The 18,138-nt window shown below is 43.8% G+C and overlaps 1 protein-coding gene across 1 annotated transcript in view; it reads right to left on the reverse strand.

Moving 5' to 3' along the window:
- The window catches only part of LOC310788593 (disintegrin and metalloproteinase domain-containing protein 15-like), a gene marked incomplete at both ends in the record, with an annotated part of 189,890 nt that overhangs the window by 127,544 nt on the left and 44,208 nt on the right, over positions 1-18,138 (reverse strand). The window contains one exon of the mRNA XM_083650124.1: positions 4,682-4,758. Within this exon, the coding sequence (XP_083506250.1) occupies positions 4,682-4,758 (77 nt within the window). The remainder of the gene's footprint in view (positions 1-4,681; positions 4,759-18,138) is intronic.

Below are 18,138 nucleotides of genomic sequence, written 5' to 3' on the forward strand. Positions count from 1 at the left end.
GCTCTTTCACACCGGCCTTGAAAGCCGAAAAATGCACGGAAAATAGGATTCGCGCATCCGATGTGAAAGTCGTGAACGCGCTTTGGTGGATAATTGTTTTACGCCTTTTGTCCCGCGACGGTAGGTAGTAACAGCGCCGGGTTACCTGGCAACCCGCCTCCATTTGAAAGCATCGTCGCAGCAAGCCGGAAAAGGTGTGAATGGTCAGCTCATTCATAAAAAAATTACAGGGGAAATCACCTCATGTATCAAGAAAGTGCAGGAGTTAAAGTAAAAAAAGTAGCCTATACAATCATGACTGCAGGGACGCCAGGAGGAATGCTCCGTGCGGTTAGGCTTTATGCTCAAACGATGTTGACATTAGTAGTAGGTAAAAATAACGGATATAATAATAAGCTTCAGAGGGCTATAGCTGTCTGTGGCGAGTTGGTCTGATGATATTCCCCCTCGAAATCAGCTCTGCATTCCCTTACAAAAACTACTAACGTTAAGTAGTCATGTGCATTTATAGCCTATAAACTATTCCCCCGACGAACGTTATGCAGACTGCAGCTGTTTGATATGCGGGCGGTCGTGTATCGTTTCAATTTTAGTAGGACACCATATCGATCTGCCCGCCCACCATGCGAGTGCGGCGGCGGAGCCCTTTTTGGCGAGTCCGCCCACCATGCGAGTGCACCTATACTCCCAGCTCAGCGGACTAGGAGAAGGAGGGAAGTATTGTTGTTGAATGAATTCGTTGAATGAATTCGCTACGTACAGTAGCCAGGCTACACTAACCTATGAAAATATTCATTTGGGCTAGGAGGAGCTGGAAATCCCTCCGCTCGCCTTTCAATCCGGGAGCAGGGGATTTCACCTGAAAGTACACAGCAGCACGGGAATGTGGCCGTGCTGCTTGGCTCTGTGTGAAAGCAATTTCTGTGGCGAGGCTGCCAGGCTTTACGGGCTTCCCGAACTACAATTTTGCGTGATCTGTGTGTGAAAGAGCCTTGTGTCTTGTTCTAGAGAAACTGAGGTATATCCAGCAGGAGAGCACATGATTTTGTCTTGTTCTAGAGAAACTGAGAGGTATATCCAGCAGGAGAGCACATGATTTTGTCTTGTTCTAGAGAAACAGAGGTATATCCAGCAGGAGAGCACATGATTTTGTCTTGTTCTAGAGAAACTGAGGTGTATCCAGCAGGAGTGCACATGATTTTGCAAAAATAAGGACTGCACTACGAGATCTCCTGAGAATGAGATTGTGCCGTTAACATATGGTTGCTGATTGAGGTGTTTGTGTGTTTTTTTTTTTTTTTGTCTGTTTGTTGTTGAATTTGTTAAGTTAATGCTTGGTAAGCATGAACTAACCCTTAATTCAGTGACCTTTATTGTAAAGTGTTACCGTATTGGGTGTAAAATACTAAAACTAATATATTGTTTAAGAAAGAGAATCTAAATCCCCCACTTGCATTGTACCCTCCCCCCTCCTCCCACCCGTGACCCCAGATTAAGACCCAGGGGGATTAGCCTGGTGTGAGTTGACTCAGATTAATCCGGATCGATTTAACCTGCGATGGAACGTGGACTCAGCAGAGAACAGCAGAGGAACCTTGACCAGATTTTTAAAGAGATACTCAACACTTTTTCCACTTTTTTCTGATGAAAATCAATATATATTGGAAATTAGCTGTGTTCTTGATGAATCCAGGTCAAAGTCGTGACATTTACTGTAAATTGAGAAATTCCTCATCTCTTCTCACATACCTATGCAGTTCCATACAAACCAAAAAGGCAAAAAGGCCAGCTGTAGACTCACATTTCCCTCTCTATTGGCAAAGCTCTTGATCAGTGACCTCACCAAATCTAGCCCGCCCATCTCTCGTGCCTAGGCCCCTCCCAGCCAAAGTTTATAAAAGTGCCTGCACACCACGCTGGGCCTATGGAGTGTGGAGAATTGTTGTTATGACCCTGGGGTCATATAGGCTTATGTATTTATCCCGGTATAGCCTACTGTGATCATCTGCATTGTCTTTCCTCCTGTATGTTGAGTAGATGATTTGTGGAGCGTTTTGATTAGAGTGCATAGTGTAAATTGTAGTTGTGTGTTTGTAGTATTTAGTAGTTAAGGTTTAGTTTTAGAGTACGTCAGATAGCCTAGGTTGTGTTTGTTTGTAAGAAATAATAATAATAAATGTTTGTCTGTTTGTTTGTTTGTTGAGTTGAGTTTAGTGGACAGGGACAGGTTAGGGATAGTCATGGGTCGAAAAGTGTTGGATGCAAAAGCTACACCAGTGTGCAGTGCATCATTTTCCCGGAGACTCGGACATCAGGCTGGAATGGCTGCGACAACCGGGCCGCGCAGACCCGCTGCCTCGAGAGGGTGTTTATCCTGCATTCCCCCCGGATAGTTCGCTTAATGTACAGGGAGGACCCAGGTCCACATCCCTTTAAACGTGACAGAGAGTAGCTTGCTGTACAGGGAGGACCCAGGTCCACATCCCTTTAATAATAATAATAATAATAATAGATGGGACTTATATAGCGCTTTTCCATAGCTCAAAGACGCTTTACAATAGGCTACACAAAAACTAAACACTGGGGGGGCGGGGGGTGACGCTAGTAAACATATAACGACAGAGATTACACTAAACACTGAGTACTATGTGGGGGGGGGGGGGGGGGCGATAGTGGTGAGACAAGACAGTAGACAGAGACAGCACACAAGCAAGGATGGGGGGAGGGAGCAGAGGGACTAAGGGAAGGCGGTGGAAAAGAGATGGGTTTTGAGGCGGGAGTGGAAGACTGTGAGGGACTCTGAGGTTCTGATTTCTTGGGGAAGGGCGTTCCAGAGTCTGGGAGCTGCCCGAGAGAAAGCTCTGTCCCCAAAGCTGCGGAGTTTGGACTTGGGGGTGGAAAGGAGGTCGGCTGAGGAGGATCTGAGGGACCGGGAGGGTTGGTAGGGGGAGAGGAGGTCTGTGAGGTAAGGGGGGGCCAGTTGATGAAGGGCTTTGTAGGTGATGACCAGGATGTTGTAGTTGATGCGGTAGGGGATGGGAAGCCAGTGGAGTTCTTTGAGGACAGGGGTGATGTGGTGCCAGGATTTGGTGTGGGTGAGGAGTCGAGCTGCTGCATTCTGAACCAGTTGGAGTCTGTTGATGAGGGTGGAGTTGATGCCGTGAAGGAGTGAGTTGCAGTAGTCCAGGCGGGAGGAGATGAAGGCGTGAATGAGAGTTTCAGCTTTAAACGTGACAGAGAGTAGCTTGCTGTACAGGGAGGACCCAGGCCCACATCCCTTTAAACGTGACAGAGAGTAGCTTGCTGTACAGGGAGGACCCAGGTCCACATCCCTTTAAAGGAGAGGAGTAATATTACAGGATCTTTGTTTCTAGATCTATATGAACTGTACCGCTCCCATTCTGAGATGTTACAGATTGTAGTATCTCGGTCTGATTTGAACTTATGATTAAACGTATTTACATTTACCACACTACATTACCCAGCACTAGGCATGGGTCGATTTCCGGTTTTACCGGTTCGGTTCGGTGTACGAGCCCAAACCGGTTTGATCACGTGCGAACCGAAAAAACGTTAAAAACGTAAAAAAAAAAAAAAAAAAAAATTGCCAGTCCATTCTGATTGCACTATTGTTCGTATTAGCCTCTTCTCAAGTTGCACTAGTATGCAAAAGTCTTATTTTGTTTATTATGTTGATGTTTGAAGAAAAGTTAAGCTGAATAGTTATGAGAAATAAATACAGGGTGTGTTTGTTACACAGGTGTCCTGCTTCTTTTTATTCAGTATCATTGCTGGTTGACAATACCAGCTTAGAGGTGTATTATCGCTATCAGGTGGACTGAAGTTGCACTACAGACAGTTATGGGCCACACTCGGGAGCCCTGCTTAAAAAAAAAAAATTTAATTACAAAAAAAATCGGTATACCGGTTCGATCCGGTTTAGACGGCAATATCGAACCGGTTTTAAAATTTTCAAACCGACCCAGCCCTACCCAGCACCACTGTTTTCCAACATGGAGACTACAGTATAATGTACATTTTGTATGATGTTGTTTGTTACGACTGTGGTCATATTTAAGGTTATTTATCATTATTTGTTTATTTCCCTAATTTGTTCAATTGCCTGAGGGACTAGTGGCTGAGTGGGTTCCAGGTGTGTATGTGTGAGTGCTTGATAGATGTGTCAGGAGCCAGCTGGTGATTGGCTGGTTTTGGGGATGCCCAGCCCTTAAAAGAGAGCGGAGAGCAGACACTGGTGCGCGCAGGGGTCATCTCCCATCCTCCTCTCCTCCCAACCGGCCACACTCTTGTTTGCTTTGTATTTTTGTAATTATGTTGGAGGAGGCTGCCATTTAGTATGTTACTCCCCCCCTTTTCTCCTGTTTTGTTAGGTAGGAAGGTAAAGTCTTTTGATTTCCTTTATTTTGTTGGTAATGCCAAAAAATATGATTCCTCATGTCTGGAAGGGTAAATCCGGGAAATACCCGGGCCTGATTTAACGGGCATAGTCCAGAATTAATGTCTGGAAATGGCTTACGTTTCTTATATATACCGTACATTCCTTCAGAATTAAAGCATTTTCCACAAGAAACATTGAGGGTTGTGAGCACTCCTGAATAGGTTTCCTCCATAGGGATTACTTCAGAATAAAAGCCACCCACCGCCCCACCCCCCACCTCACCTGAGTCCGGAGCAGGTGCTGACAGCCACTCTGGACTGTGGGAAGCCTCTGACAGAGCCGTGGTAATAACAGTGGATCTGCAGAGAAAGAAACCACACAAACTTTCTTTTTAGTTCACATACCTGGGTATTCAGTGCACCTATGGAAGAATGTATGCAAAAAATATCACAAAAATCAAATGTATTACCCTCATTTTTCAGGATTTCATTCATAACTGTTTGTACCATGTGTGAGGACTGAATAGGAGGGACTGCCTCTTCCTCTTACGCCCCTGACAAATGGAACACGCTCCAGAACACTTTAAAACTGGACCAATTAGAATATTTTAGAGTACTCCTTGAGGGTACCCTGCACAATGAATGCTCTTGTTTTGGTTGGATGTACTTTTACCAGTCCTATCCTGTTTGTTTTACCTGTTGTCTGTTAACATGTAACTACTGTAATTGTTCTTATTGTAACAGGGCTCCCTTGAAAATGAGAGCTTGCTCTCAAGGGCCTCCCCTGTATAAATCAAATATTTTTTATTAAAAAAAAAAAAAAAAAAATTACAGTATGGTGATGTAAAAATGCAATACAAATAAACAATAATCAAAAACAATAATCAAATTTCTACCTCATTTCTATATTTTTTTACCAATCATATCACGACATGGCAGCTGAAACATGAAAATTCTGCAGGCAAGATGGCCACCTGTAATCGCCTGTAATCTGGCAGAATTTCTAACCCATAAACTAATAACTTGGCCAATAGGTATGTAACATACAAAATAAAACAAACTGTAATGTCTTCATTTGATGTAGAATGCAAAGACATAAACTGGTGCGGTAAACTTGCATTCCAGGAATAACGTTAACATCACACTCCCATCGCACTGCTGTTCTTCTGCCCACAGCCTGTGATAGTCCTCATTCCACTCCAGACCTCCTTTGCGTTGTTCTGCTTCAGCTTCAGCTCAACCTTCCTTCTGTAGCCCTCCTTTCATATAGTGGGGCTCAAAACAGCACCTATAGGTCGCTTCCGAAAAGAAGCGCCAAAATTGGCACAAATACTCCTTGTGGACTGTTATTTTGATAAAAGTAACTGGCCACGCAGAAATTTTATTTATTTCCAAGATGGCCGCCATTTCCAGCCTGAAAACACTATTTTGGGGGCAACTTTGGGTAGAATTTTCCAATATGAATGATCTTGTTATCAAATCATACATTTATGACCACAGAGAAGCCAGATTTATTCCATGAAAAATTCAAAATGGCTGCCATTTTAAAGATGGCTGCCATTTCAACCATTTTTACCATAGGATTTCACTGTCCAGGGTGATTTTTATGATTCTGGTGTCAAATGACAGGTTTTTAACTATGGACATTTCAAAATTATACATCAGAAATCATTTGTATATCTCCTTTTGCCATTTACTCTGCATATATTTTCAAAGTAATGTGAAAATATGCATAAACAACAGTATTTTAGAGATTTAGTATTTTAGAGTAAATGGTAAAAGGAGATATACAAATGATTTCTGATGTATAATTTTGAAATTTCCATAGTTAAAAACCTGTTATTTGACACCAGAATCATCAAAATCGCCCTGGACAGTGAAATCCTATGGTAAAAATAGCAGAAATGGCAGCCATCTTTAACACATTGACTGCCAGCCCTTTTTTCAATGCTGTAGGTAGGTTCTGCCAGTTTTTTTTTGAGGATTCTGGCTCATTTTACAAGAGCCGAGGATTATTTTCTGCTAAGATTTTGTGAACACACAATATCTCAAAACAACTAATAGAATGTGTGCTTTCTCTGTCTAAAAGAGTTAGTTTGTAGAGTTAGTAGTTATGTAAGCATTAGCAGTTGAATACAGCATGGTTTCAGCGTCAGAAAAATTATTCAGAGATAAACGGCTTTTTGTGAAATTCGATAGAACAGTCACTTTAACCATTCATTTTTGGCATCAGTAAGACCTAAACAATAGTTTTGAACAGTAATTTCCTCCATAACAGCAGGAAACTCCCCTCTGCTTCCAACTCCTCCCTCCGTGGGCGTTCCTCTTGGCTGCAGCCAGCGGCCGTGTCACAAGCTTGTCACCAGTCTCACTGCTTTGCAGCTGCTGTGCGGCTGTGCCTGTCTGAGCGGCCGCTCTTTGAGGAAGTCTGGTTGGACTCGCTCGCTTCTTGGAGTTTTGGTTGAGAGCTTTGATCAAGCTTTTGCGATTCTGGTCATATTTATGCTGCATGTTTCAAAGTGTGTTCCATCCGTGATCTATTATGCAAATTTGCAATCCCGCACTGCCAGCAATCAGCGCGAAAACGAAAGCGTTTTCGCCAATCCATTTTCATGAGAATGGCTTCGTCACACTGCTTTTTGCTTGCCTTCCTCCTTCCTTGTCGCCACTTCGTGGGTCGGTGGAATGGGTTGTACACGTTGTACACGTCCAATACTTATATAAGAGATGTAAAAGGGGGGGGCGCTCGTGAGCAGCAACATGTAGACACGTATGTGACTTGAGCTCTGCATGAAAAGAACAATTTCGTTAAATTCCAGCCTCTAAACCAACTTCTCGACTGCCTAAATAACATCCTAGCCTATCGCGGCATAACGCAATCCATTTCTGGCTGTTTATCAAACAACAACCAACGCGGGTGTCGATGAAAAGAAGGACGCGGCGGCAAGCTAACCTAGCCTCTGAACAAAAAGCGCCTGCAGGAAGCATGTCGGAGGAAGCCGTCGCTACCATAATGGAGGCTATCAAAGCCTCAGAACAACGGGTTACGACCAAAATAGAAAGCTCTGTTTCTGATCTATCGACGGACCTGCATGCGAAAATTGAGAGCCTCTCAGATGAGCTGCGAAAAGAAATAACCAAGGTCCGCTCTGAAGTGCAAGTGGCTCTGGTTAGCACAAACAAGGAAATCAAGCTACAAGCTACGTCGATACGGCACCTGGAGGAGGGTGCTAACCACTACTCTGACCGGATCATGGAGCTAGAAACCCAGGTGAAGTCGCTAACCTCCCAAACTGAGCAACTAGCAACCAAAGCAGACGATCTGGAGTCCAGGCAACGCAGAGACAACTGCCGGATAATCGGGGTGGAAGAATCCTTTGGAGATACTCGTATGGAGGTGCCGGTGGCTAAGCTACTTCAAGATGCGTTGGGCCTCGACTACGCTCCCACGCTGGACCGGGCCCACAGAAGCCTAATGCCCAAACCGAAAGAGGGGGACCCCCCGAGACCGGTCGTGGTTAAATTTCATTATTTCCAGGAGAAGATAGACGTTCTGAGGAAGGCATCAAACAAGCGCCCCATTCATCACAACAACAAACAGATCTTCATCTACCCGGATTTCACGATCGCAGTGAGGAAACGTCGAGCAGCTTTCAAGGAGGCACGGGAGTTGCTAAGCAGATGCCCAAACACCAGGTTCGGCCTCCTTTTTCCTGCTACACTGAAGATTACAGCCCCGAATGGAGACCAGAGATCATTCGACAATCCGGTGGAGGCAAGGGAATACATAGTAAGGCATTTACAAACGAAGGACCAAGGCTAACGCTAATGTTATTGCTAAGCAAAGGGCAGCACGCAGACCGACCCTAATTTCATTAGCCTGCTAAAAACATAAGTCTAAGATTGTCATTGGCCACCACTATTCAATAAGGTGTTAAAATATATGGGACAGAGGTGTAACGTTAAACGGTCCGTGTCGCGGTTGTGTTTTTTGTTTTTGTTTTGTTCTATCTCCGTTGGCAACGGACATTACTGCCACAGTGGTCTACAAAGAGTTTACACTGACAAGAGGAGGCGATGCTTTCACTGACAAGAGGAGGCAGGCCGCCATCTTGGCCTGACGGAGCCTCCCTCTGATTGGCCTTTACCGGTTTGTCCCACTCAAGATAGCGGTGCGGATGTCAAATAGCAATTTACTGTGCCTCAGATACTTTGTGACATGGCAACACGGACTTCTATTTTATTTTATTTCTCCCAATGCCATCACCAGTCCCGACTGCCAATAGTGGTAGGTGCAGAAGAGGAAAGAAAAGAGAAGGAAGGAAAAACAAACAAAAAATAATAATAATAATAATAACAAAAAAAAAAAAAAAAAAAAACCTTGTTGTGCCTTCTAAACTGATTCATAGGCCAGACTGTTTACTCTAAATGCCGTTCTTATCTTATTTTATTTATTTTATGTGTTGTCCCCTGTTTGAATCGCTATCACAGCCTGAATGGTTATAGACGGCAATAATCACCAAATGAGTACATGTGGCAGTGGTCAAAACTCACTATATCAGGGAAGTTAAAATATGTTAGAGGATTATTTTCCCTCTACTGTTCGATTCATGCATAGCTCTTACAGGGTTTAGTCAGATACCAGGTGTTTCGTTTGATGGAAAGCTCATCTGGCGTTAGAGCAACTCTCAATTTGGGGCAGACAGCCTCTAGGGAAGGGAACCAAGAGCATTTGTTTTTCATTTTGTCTATATGTGATGTATGTTTAAAAGATCCGAATATTTTGTCTATAGTAAGCAATGGCTGATTCATTCCCTTGCTATTTTTGGTTAGGATGACGCCGCAAAGACAGATACCCAGAGCTACTGGCTCTGTAAGTTTTATCTCCTGGAATATTAGAGGTATGGGCAGTGCGGTTAAACGCAACAAAATATTCTGTCATTTAAAATCATTTAACCCAGACGTCATGTTCTTACAGGAGACACACTTAAAGACTAATCACCACACTAGGCTTAGAAATAACTGGATTGGACAGGTCTATCACTCTAATTTTAACCATAATTCCAGGGGTGTAGCAATCCTTTTCAAAAAGGGTGTCCAGTTTGATCTAACTAAATCGATTCAAGACCCTAATGGCCGTTACATTATACTAGTTGGCATAATATACAATACTCCTGTCATACTCATAAATATATATGGCCCAAATTGGGACGACCCGCAATTCTTCACTAAATTAATAACTTCTATTCCTGATGTTGATACTCACCAACTTATTGCTGCTGGAGACCTAAACTGTGTATTGAATGCACAACTAGACAGATCCAACCCCAAGCCAGGCAGTCAATTATCCAAGGCGGGAACAGTTGTCAACACGTTCATGCAGTCTTATGGTCTTACAGATCCGTGGAGGAGACTCAACTCCGCTACAAAACAATTTTCGTTTTTTTCACCAGTCCACAAAAGCTATTCTAGAATAGACTATTTCTTAATAAATGACAGTCTCTTTCCATCAGTCACCAATTCACAATACCATGCTATTGTTATTTCAGACCACGCCCCAGTGCAGCTGGACATACATTTTCCTGACAATGTACACTCTCGACGATCGTGGAGGCTTGACCCCTCGCTACTGCTGTGCGCCGAGTTCAAAGAATTTGTGGACAAGCAAATAGGGTTCTTTCTCGATACAAACGACAGCCCAGACATATCACGATGCACGTTGTGGGAGACATTGAAAGCCTACATCAGAGGACAAATAATTTCATACACAGCCTACAAAAATAAACAACGTAATAAGCGCCTGTTAGAAATTGAACAATCTATACTGGATCTAGATAAAAGATATGCGTCTTCCCCCTTATCAGAACTTCACAAAGAGCGTCTTCTTTTACAAGTAGAATTCAATACCCTTTCCACTCATCAGGCAGTGAAGAATATACTCAGAACGAAACACAGGTTCTACGAACATGGAGACAAAGCAGGCAGAATACTCACACACCAACTCAGACAAACATCCACCAACTCCCAAATTACAGAGATAAATACTGGTCCAGATACAACCACATGCAACCCCCAACTTATTAACAATCAATTTAAGAAATACTATTCAAACTTATACCGCTCCGACGTAGGAACAAATAACGGTGCAATGCAATCATTCTTGGATGAACTAGATACTCCCACTCTTGACTCAGAAGTCCAGACATCTCTCGATGAGCCACTTACCATCTGTGAGATACAAGCCGCGATTCAGTCCATGCAGACCGGAAAGGCCCCAGGACCTGATGGGTTCCCGGCTGAGTATTACAAGGCCTTCTCGCCCAAGCTCGTACCGATCCTCAAAGCCATGTATGATGAAACACTAGAAAAGGGTAATTTACCGCCAACCCTCACACAAGCGACCATATCAGTTTTGTTAAAGAAGGATAAAAACCCGCTTGACTGCTCATCTTACAGACCCATCAGTCTTCTATGTTGTGACTATAAGATATTGACCAAATCCCTTGCAAACCGTCTAAACGAGGTGATGCCTACAATTATACATCAAGACCAGACAGGCTTCATACCAGGACGACAGTCGTTCTTTAACTCATTGAGTGCCAGCCACTTTTGGAGAACGGACGCTCCCAGTGCCAGAGTTTCAGAGCGTTTTCAGTGATTTCTCGAGGCCCACAGAATATTGTGTGATATTACTATGTAAACACTGAACACGCACAAAGAACGATGAGACTCTATTCTATCATCTGCAAAAAAAAGTTTATTGATCCCATTTTCCGTTCTTTAGTTATGAGCCGGAGAAGATAGCTTGATTCATCCAAAAATAGCAATTTTTTTCTAGAAGCTGAGATAATTGGCCTTTTGTGAAATTAATCATTTCAAGCACATCACTGACTCTGAAGCTAATCTTTTCTAATGTAGTCACACCTCAAAAATAATTTCCTTCAATAAAACAGTTTAGGCCAGGGAATTTTGTTTGGCAGAATAATATTTTTAGCTACAACCAGCAGCGCTGGCCCCTGCGTGCGCTGCTGGTTGCAGCTTCTTGCTGGTTTTGATTTGCTGCTGGTGGGCATCGGATATTCTGGCTTGCGTTTGTCAATCCTGTCCTGCTGCCTGGGTCTGTCTGGGTGTTGCGTGCTGCTCTGCGTGCCCCCCCCCCCCCCCCGCCCCGCCCCGCCTCGCCTCGCCTCAACTGCACACTCCTCCTCCTGTCTGTGGTGGCTCTCTGCTGAGTTTGCTGTGCGCACAGTGAAGGGTGCGGACAGCCAGGCTTTTTTACAGCGTTCCGCGTGTGTTTGTCACCGGCAACGATGCTTCCAGTTGAGCATAATAACAACTCCACGGTGTGGATGTGCGGATTTGCTGTCGCAACCGACACGGAGCGGCTCAATTGTGGGAGCAGATTGGCTGCTGCAGGCACAGCTGCAGTAACGTGCTTCAGCATATCGATGCATACGGATGCGATGCGATTTCCGTTTCCATAACGACTTCTTCTTTGTTTTTTCCTTGCCTTTCTGTTATGTGGAGAGCACTGTCGCCACCTAAGGGTTCTGTAAAATAGGTTAGACACATCCAATAGCTATAATATTTGTACATCAGAGGCAGAAGGCTTTGATCGACGCCCCACCGTCAAAAAACGCAATTGACGAACATGTCCGTCCTTGGCACTCTACGTTACTATTTCAAATGACGAACATGTCCGTCCTTGGCACTCAATGAGTTAATGTGAGGCGGCTACTCAATATAATACACTCAGCCCACTCAGCACAGCCACCTGAGGTGGTCTTATCACTAGACGCCGAAAAGGCATTCGATAGGATAGAGTGGGAGTATCTACATGCAGTTTTAAAGAAATTTGGATTCGGGGAAACATTTTGTAAATGGATCAGTATTTTGTATGACAGCCCCAGCTCGTCTGTTAAGACAAATGGTGTAATTTCAGATTATTTCCCACTATGCAAAGGGACTCGTCAAGGTTGCGGTCTTTCGCCATTTCTGTTCGATTTAGCCATAGAACCACTTGCTATTGCGATTAGAGAGGAGGAGAGAATTAGGGGCATCACAAGGGGGGGAGTAACTCACAAGGTTTCGTTATACGCGGATGACCTGCTCCTCTATGTAGCCGATCCAATACAGTCCATCCCGCACCTTTTACATCTGGTGCAGGAGTTTGGGAATTTCTCTGGTTACAAACTAAATTTAACTAAAAGCCTCCTTTTTCCTGTGAACAGTATCAGCAAAACACTAAAATATGACCAATTCCCCTTTAAAGTGGAACCTCAATCCTTTCAATACTTAGGGGTACAAATAACTGGCTCCTTTAAATCACTCACAGTGGCAAACTTTAATAAACTGTTAGACCGAACGAAGGCAGATCTAGAGCGGTGGTCAAGCCTCCCGATCTCATTAGCCGGACGTGTCAACACCATCAAAATGACAGTATTACCAAAATTTCTATATTTATTTCAAGTACTCCCTGTTTGGCTCCCTAAACAGTTCTTTATTAAGCTGGGAAGATGTATTAATACCTTTGTGTGGAACAAGTCAACCCCTCGAATGAAAAAGATCTATATGGAGAGACCTAAACCCGAAGGAGGGTTGGGCCTCCCAAATTTTTTAAATTATTATTGGGCAGCGAATATCTCTAAGTTACCTTTTTGGGTTTTGGCATTCATGGGTGAAGACGGGCCCTCCTGGGCACCAATGGAACTTGCCTCACATTCATCAATCTCACCGATGTCATTGTTATCTGCTCCACTATCAGCATGCACTAAGACTAACATTTTTTCCAACCCAGTAGTGTCGAACTCTATTAAAATCTGGATACAATTTCGCAGACATTTTAATCTTGACCAGATAAGTGGACTTTCTCCTGTGTCCCTAAACCATCTCTTTCTGCCCTCACAGATTGATTCAAGTTTTGCTGGTTGGCACAGACATGGGTTAGTTTTCTTTGAAGATCTATTCGACAGTGAATCGTTTTTGTCGTTTGAATATCTATGTAAAGATCACGATATACCAAAATCACACTTTTTCAGGTATCTCCAAGCTCGCAGCTTTGCGTCCAAACATTTCTCCAACTACCCTAAACCTCCAAGTAAGGATGTCACTCACCGATTGTTGAACTTGAATCCGTATGTGAGGGGCCTAATTTCCAGGGCGTATAACGTCATTCAGAATATAGACCCACCAACAACGACTAAACTAAGGCAGGCTTGGGAACATGACCTAGAAATGAAAATCTCGGAGGATGTCTGGGAAGACTGCATATCAACTATTCATACTTCTTCTATTTGTATTAGACATGGGTTAATTCAATTCAAGGTTTTCCACAGAATACACTATTCTAATGACAGACTTGCTAAAATATACCCATCTGTTAGTCCCACCTGTCCTAGATGCAGTAACCCAGTCTCCTTAGGTCACATGTTCTGGTCCTGTCCCTCGCTAATTAAGTTTTGGTCTGATGTGTTTGAATGCCTTTCTGTTCTATGCAATGCGTCTCTTGAACCCAACTCACTGACCGCCATTTTTGGTGTTATTCCATTGGAAACTTTTGTTACAAATTCAAAAAAGAAAGCGGTGGCATTCAGCAGCCTCATAGCACGCAGATTGATTCTAACAAATTGGAAATCCGACAAACACCCCCCTTTTAAGAGATGGATTCAGGAGGTGCTGTCCTTGCTTCAACTTGAGGAAATACGACATACACTGAAGGGGTCGTATGAAAAATTTCTCAGAGTGTGGTCTCCTTTCATTGTGCATGTAAAAGAATTACTCTGACCTGTCACCTGAACATCTAGCCTATTGCTACTACAACCTATGTCTGACACTGGATCTTTTTTGTTTTTGTTTTGTTTTGTTTGTTTATATTTGTTTTTGCTTTGTTTCTGTTGTCTTTCTGTTGGTATGTGCTCTTGGTCTAAGGGGAGGTAGGGAGGGGAAAGGGGTGGGTAATATGTGGGTCTATGTTTGTAGGAGTCTATGTGATTGTGGTTGTTTGTCTGAATAATTGCAAAACTGTAAATAAAGTTATAAAAAAAAAAAAAAAAGATGTAAAAGGGTTAGATGCACATCCCACCGTCAAAAAAAAAAATCTATTTTTTTGACGTGTTAACACGTCGTTGGCAGTCAACAGCTGGATTCTGAAAACGTGTTAACACGTCGTTGGCAGTGAACGTGTTAAAATGGCAGCCATTTTGAAATTTCCATGGAATAAATCTGGCTTCTTTGTGGTCATAAATGTATGATTTGATAACAAGATCATTCATATTGGACAATTCTACCCAAAGTTGCCCCCAAAATAGTGTTTTCAGGCTGGAAATGGCGGCCATCTTGGAAAAATCAAAATGTCTGTGTGGCTAATGACTTTTATCAAAATAACAGTCCACAAGGAGTATTTGCGCCAATTTTGGCGCTTCTTTCCGGAAGCGACCTAAAGGTGCTGTTTTGAGCCCCACTAATGGTAAAAATAGCTGAAATGGCAGCCATCTTTGAAATGGCAGCCATTTAGAAATTTACATGGAACAAATCTGGCTTCTCTGTGGTCATAAATGTATGGTTTGATAACAAGATCATTCGTATTGGACAATTCTACCCAAAGTTGTCCCCAAAATAGTGTTTTTGGGGCGGGAAATGGCGGCCATCTTGGAAAGATCGAGATTTCTGCGTGGCCAGTTACTTTTATCAAAATAACAATCCACAAGGAGTATTTGTGCAAATTTTGGCGCTTCTTTCCAGAAGCGACCTATTTTACATTGAAAGTGCATTTTTTGAGCCCCACTAATAGGCCGCGGAGCGTATAGGGCCGGTAGGGCTTGAGCCCGACCTACTTTTACGCCAAAAATTAAAAGAGAGACTTGCATGTGGCAGCTGCCCTGGAGCCCCTGATTGTGTCTGCAGCTGAAGGGGAAAAGGTGGGTTTCCCGTCTGCTATTCTGTGTCTCTACGAGAAGGATTTTAAAGTCCCTGGAAACCAAAATCCACAAAAACGTTCTAACTATGTTATTTAGGGTCTTATGTTAGTAATTGTCTGCCTCAGAAATTATTATACATTACTTTCAACCCAAAGCCTTAAAATCGACACTTTTCTACAAGATTCTACAAGGTACTTCCTCATTGAAGAGAGCAGTGCGCGAGGTGCTAAAACGCAGGAGCTTATGACGTCATAAGCTCTATATAACCTTTGTACACGCACGCAACTCGCCCTACTGTGTGTGTGTGTGAGTAACTTCGCGTCACCAGGCTGTGTCGAGCGCTATGCTGTTCTCTCTCTCTCTCTCTCTCTCTCTCTCTCTCACTAGTCCTGAGAGAGAGAGAGAGAGAGAGAGAGAGAGAGAGAGAGAGAGAGCACACAGAGTGGGAGACAGACACTCAGCGAGCGCTGTGGGGGCAAAGAACGGACAGAGATCTCTTCCTCTCAGAGCCGCAGAGCAACGCGCGAACACACACACACACACACACACACACACACACGGCGTGTGTGCACTCATCTCTCTTTCTCCGTTTCCCTCCCCCCTCTCTCTCGCGCTCTCAGAGAGACAGAAATTTCCCTGCTGTAGACGGGACACGCCCACACAGTCCGCGGGAGAAAATACACTCTAAAAAATAATGAAATCTCATGAGTTTTGCCATGGCTGTCAAACCTAAATTTATATACTTTGCGACGTTCATCATCGTTCAAATTTGGCTGGTGGCTTATTAACATAGGGTCCTGTGATGTGATGAACTCAAAATGCTAAATAATAAAGAAATATTTCTGGTTTCCAAGGACTTTAATGTTGACTCTCTCGTCTGCTATTCTGTGTCTCTACGAGAAGGATTTTAATGTTGACTCTCTCGGCACACAGCTTGATATGTTGCCAGACACAATCAAGCTTTTCGAGGAGGGCGAGGAGGAAGCAGGCAAACCCCTAACCGTGTCATCTGTTGTGTCAGCAATGAACAATACACCTGTGGCACAAACACTCCTGCCAGATGTACACAAACTGTTAAAGTTGTTTTATACAATCCCCGTGTCGTGTGCCAGCGCCGAGAGGTCTTTCTCGTCCCTCCGTCGTTTAAAGACCTATATGCGATCAACAATGACACAAAAAAGACTTAATAGCCTGATGTGCGGCCATACACACAAGGACTATTTGGACAAAGTGGATGTTTCGGTGATTGCAAGGGAGTTCGTCCAGAGCAACGACAAGAGGACGCAGTTCTTCGGCAGAATGTAAAGAGATAGAGAGAGAAAGATATGGTGAGTCTGACATTAACAATCTCTTAAAGTTTGCATTTGGCGTGTGTGTGGAGGAGGAGGGAGGGGAGAAAGTGTGTGTGTTGCCGAGGTGCAGCATCAGCTGGTCGTGCTTTTTTGTGTTTCACTACTTTGATGTGTATTATTCTATCCCTCCTGTTCGCAAAGTAGTAGTAGCACTATTTAAACCACGAGGCTGAATCGAAGTGATGCTTGATTAATTAATTGATTGATATCGGAATCGGATTGATATAGGCTATAACCACAACTCCGCTCCATTTCAGTACCAGGGACAGCGCCGCGCGGCCCTATGCAAATAGCCTAAACTCACCTGTCTCCGATAATAAGCTTCATTTAACTAATGGAGTAAACTTCAAAAACGTTTCATATTGTTGTCTGATGTAGTCTAGTCTAATTTTTGCGGTTGAGCCCGACCTACTTGAACAGCCTTCCGCGGCCCCTGCCTCCTTTGCCTCTCTCAGCTGATGCTTGAGCTGACCTTAGATACGCCTCTGCTCCTCCCTGTCTCCGTCTCTGAAGGCTCTTTTCTTCTGGTTGAGAAGGGCCTTGACGTCGCTGGTAATCCAGGGTTTATTATTAGGGTAACAGTGTACAGTGGTAATGGGAATGACATTATCCATACAAACGTGAATATAGTCAGTCAAATGATGTCCTCTCCATATGACTCCTGCAGCACGCTCCAGTCTGTACAGTGGTGGGAGGGCTGCAGCACTGTACAGACTGCAGCACGCTCCAGTCTGCACAGTGGTGGGAGGGCTGCAGCACTGTAGGCATTCCTCACATTACCATATAGGAGGTCAATTGTCCTGTTTTGTTCTAGTGCAGCAGTCCACATACTGCTGAAAACCAGTGAGTGTAGAGGCAAGGGTGACGTGGTTGAAATCTCCAGATATCGCGATAAATGCATCAGGATGTTGAGTCTGGAGCCTCGCGATAGTTGTGTGTATAGAGACACTGCGTAACGCGTCATCATTCAGAAACCACGCCCAAGACGGGGGAAAACACAAACTCCTGTCCAATCCTGGCGTTCTCCTATGTCACGTGCATGGTTGCGTGTTGTGTATCAAAATAACGTATATACGGAAGATGAACACTCCAACTTACTTCCTTGACAGCTAGATCCACATTTTTCTTCTCGCCAATTCTCAATGGCTTCCTTGTTTTGCTCAGGAGTACAAAAAAACTTGAACTGGCGATTTTTTACATTTGTTGTCTGCGCAGCCCACCACACAACAGCTTTTAGCTATGTTTAATTCAAGGAAAATGACGCTGGTGTGTGGAAGTGAACGGAGCCCGTGATGGGCGTGGCCTATTACATGCAGTGTCTCTATGACGTCACAGCCGACGTAGCATCTCCCCGTGGTGGGATCAGGGTGTAAACAACAACAGCGATGGTAGATAGTTTGAGACTTACTGCCAGCAATTCAACGTCCAGGCAGCAGATCTTCTCTTTAACAGTCACATGACCCGGATTACAC

The sequence above is a fragment of the Poromitra crassiceps genome (genome assembly GCF_964638095.1).
Source record: "Poromitra crassiceps genome assembly, chromosome: 1".
NCBI classification, from domain to species: domain Eukaryota; kingdom Metazoa; phylum Chordata; class Actinopteri; order Beryciformes; family Melamphaidae; genus Poromitra; species Poromitra crassiceps.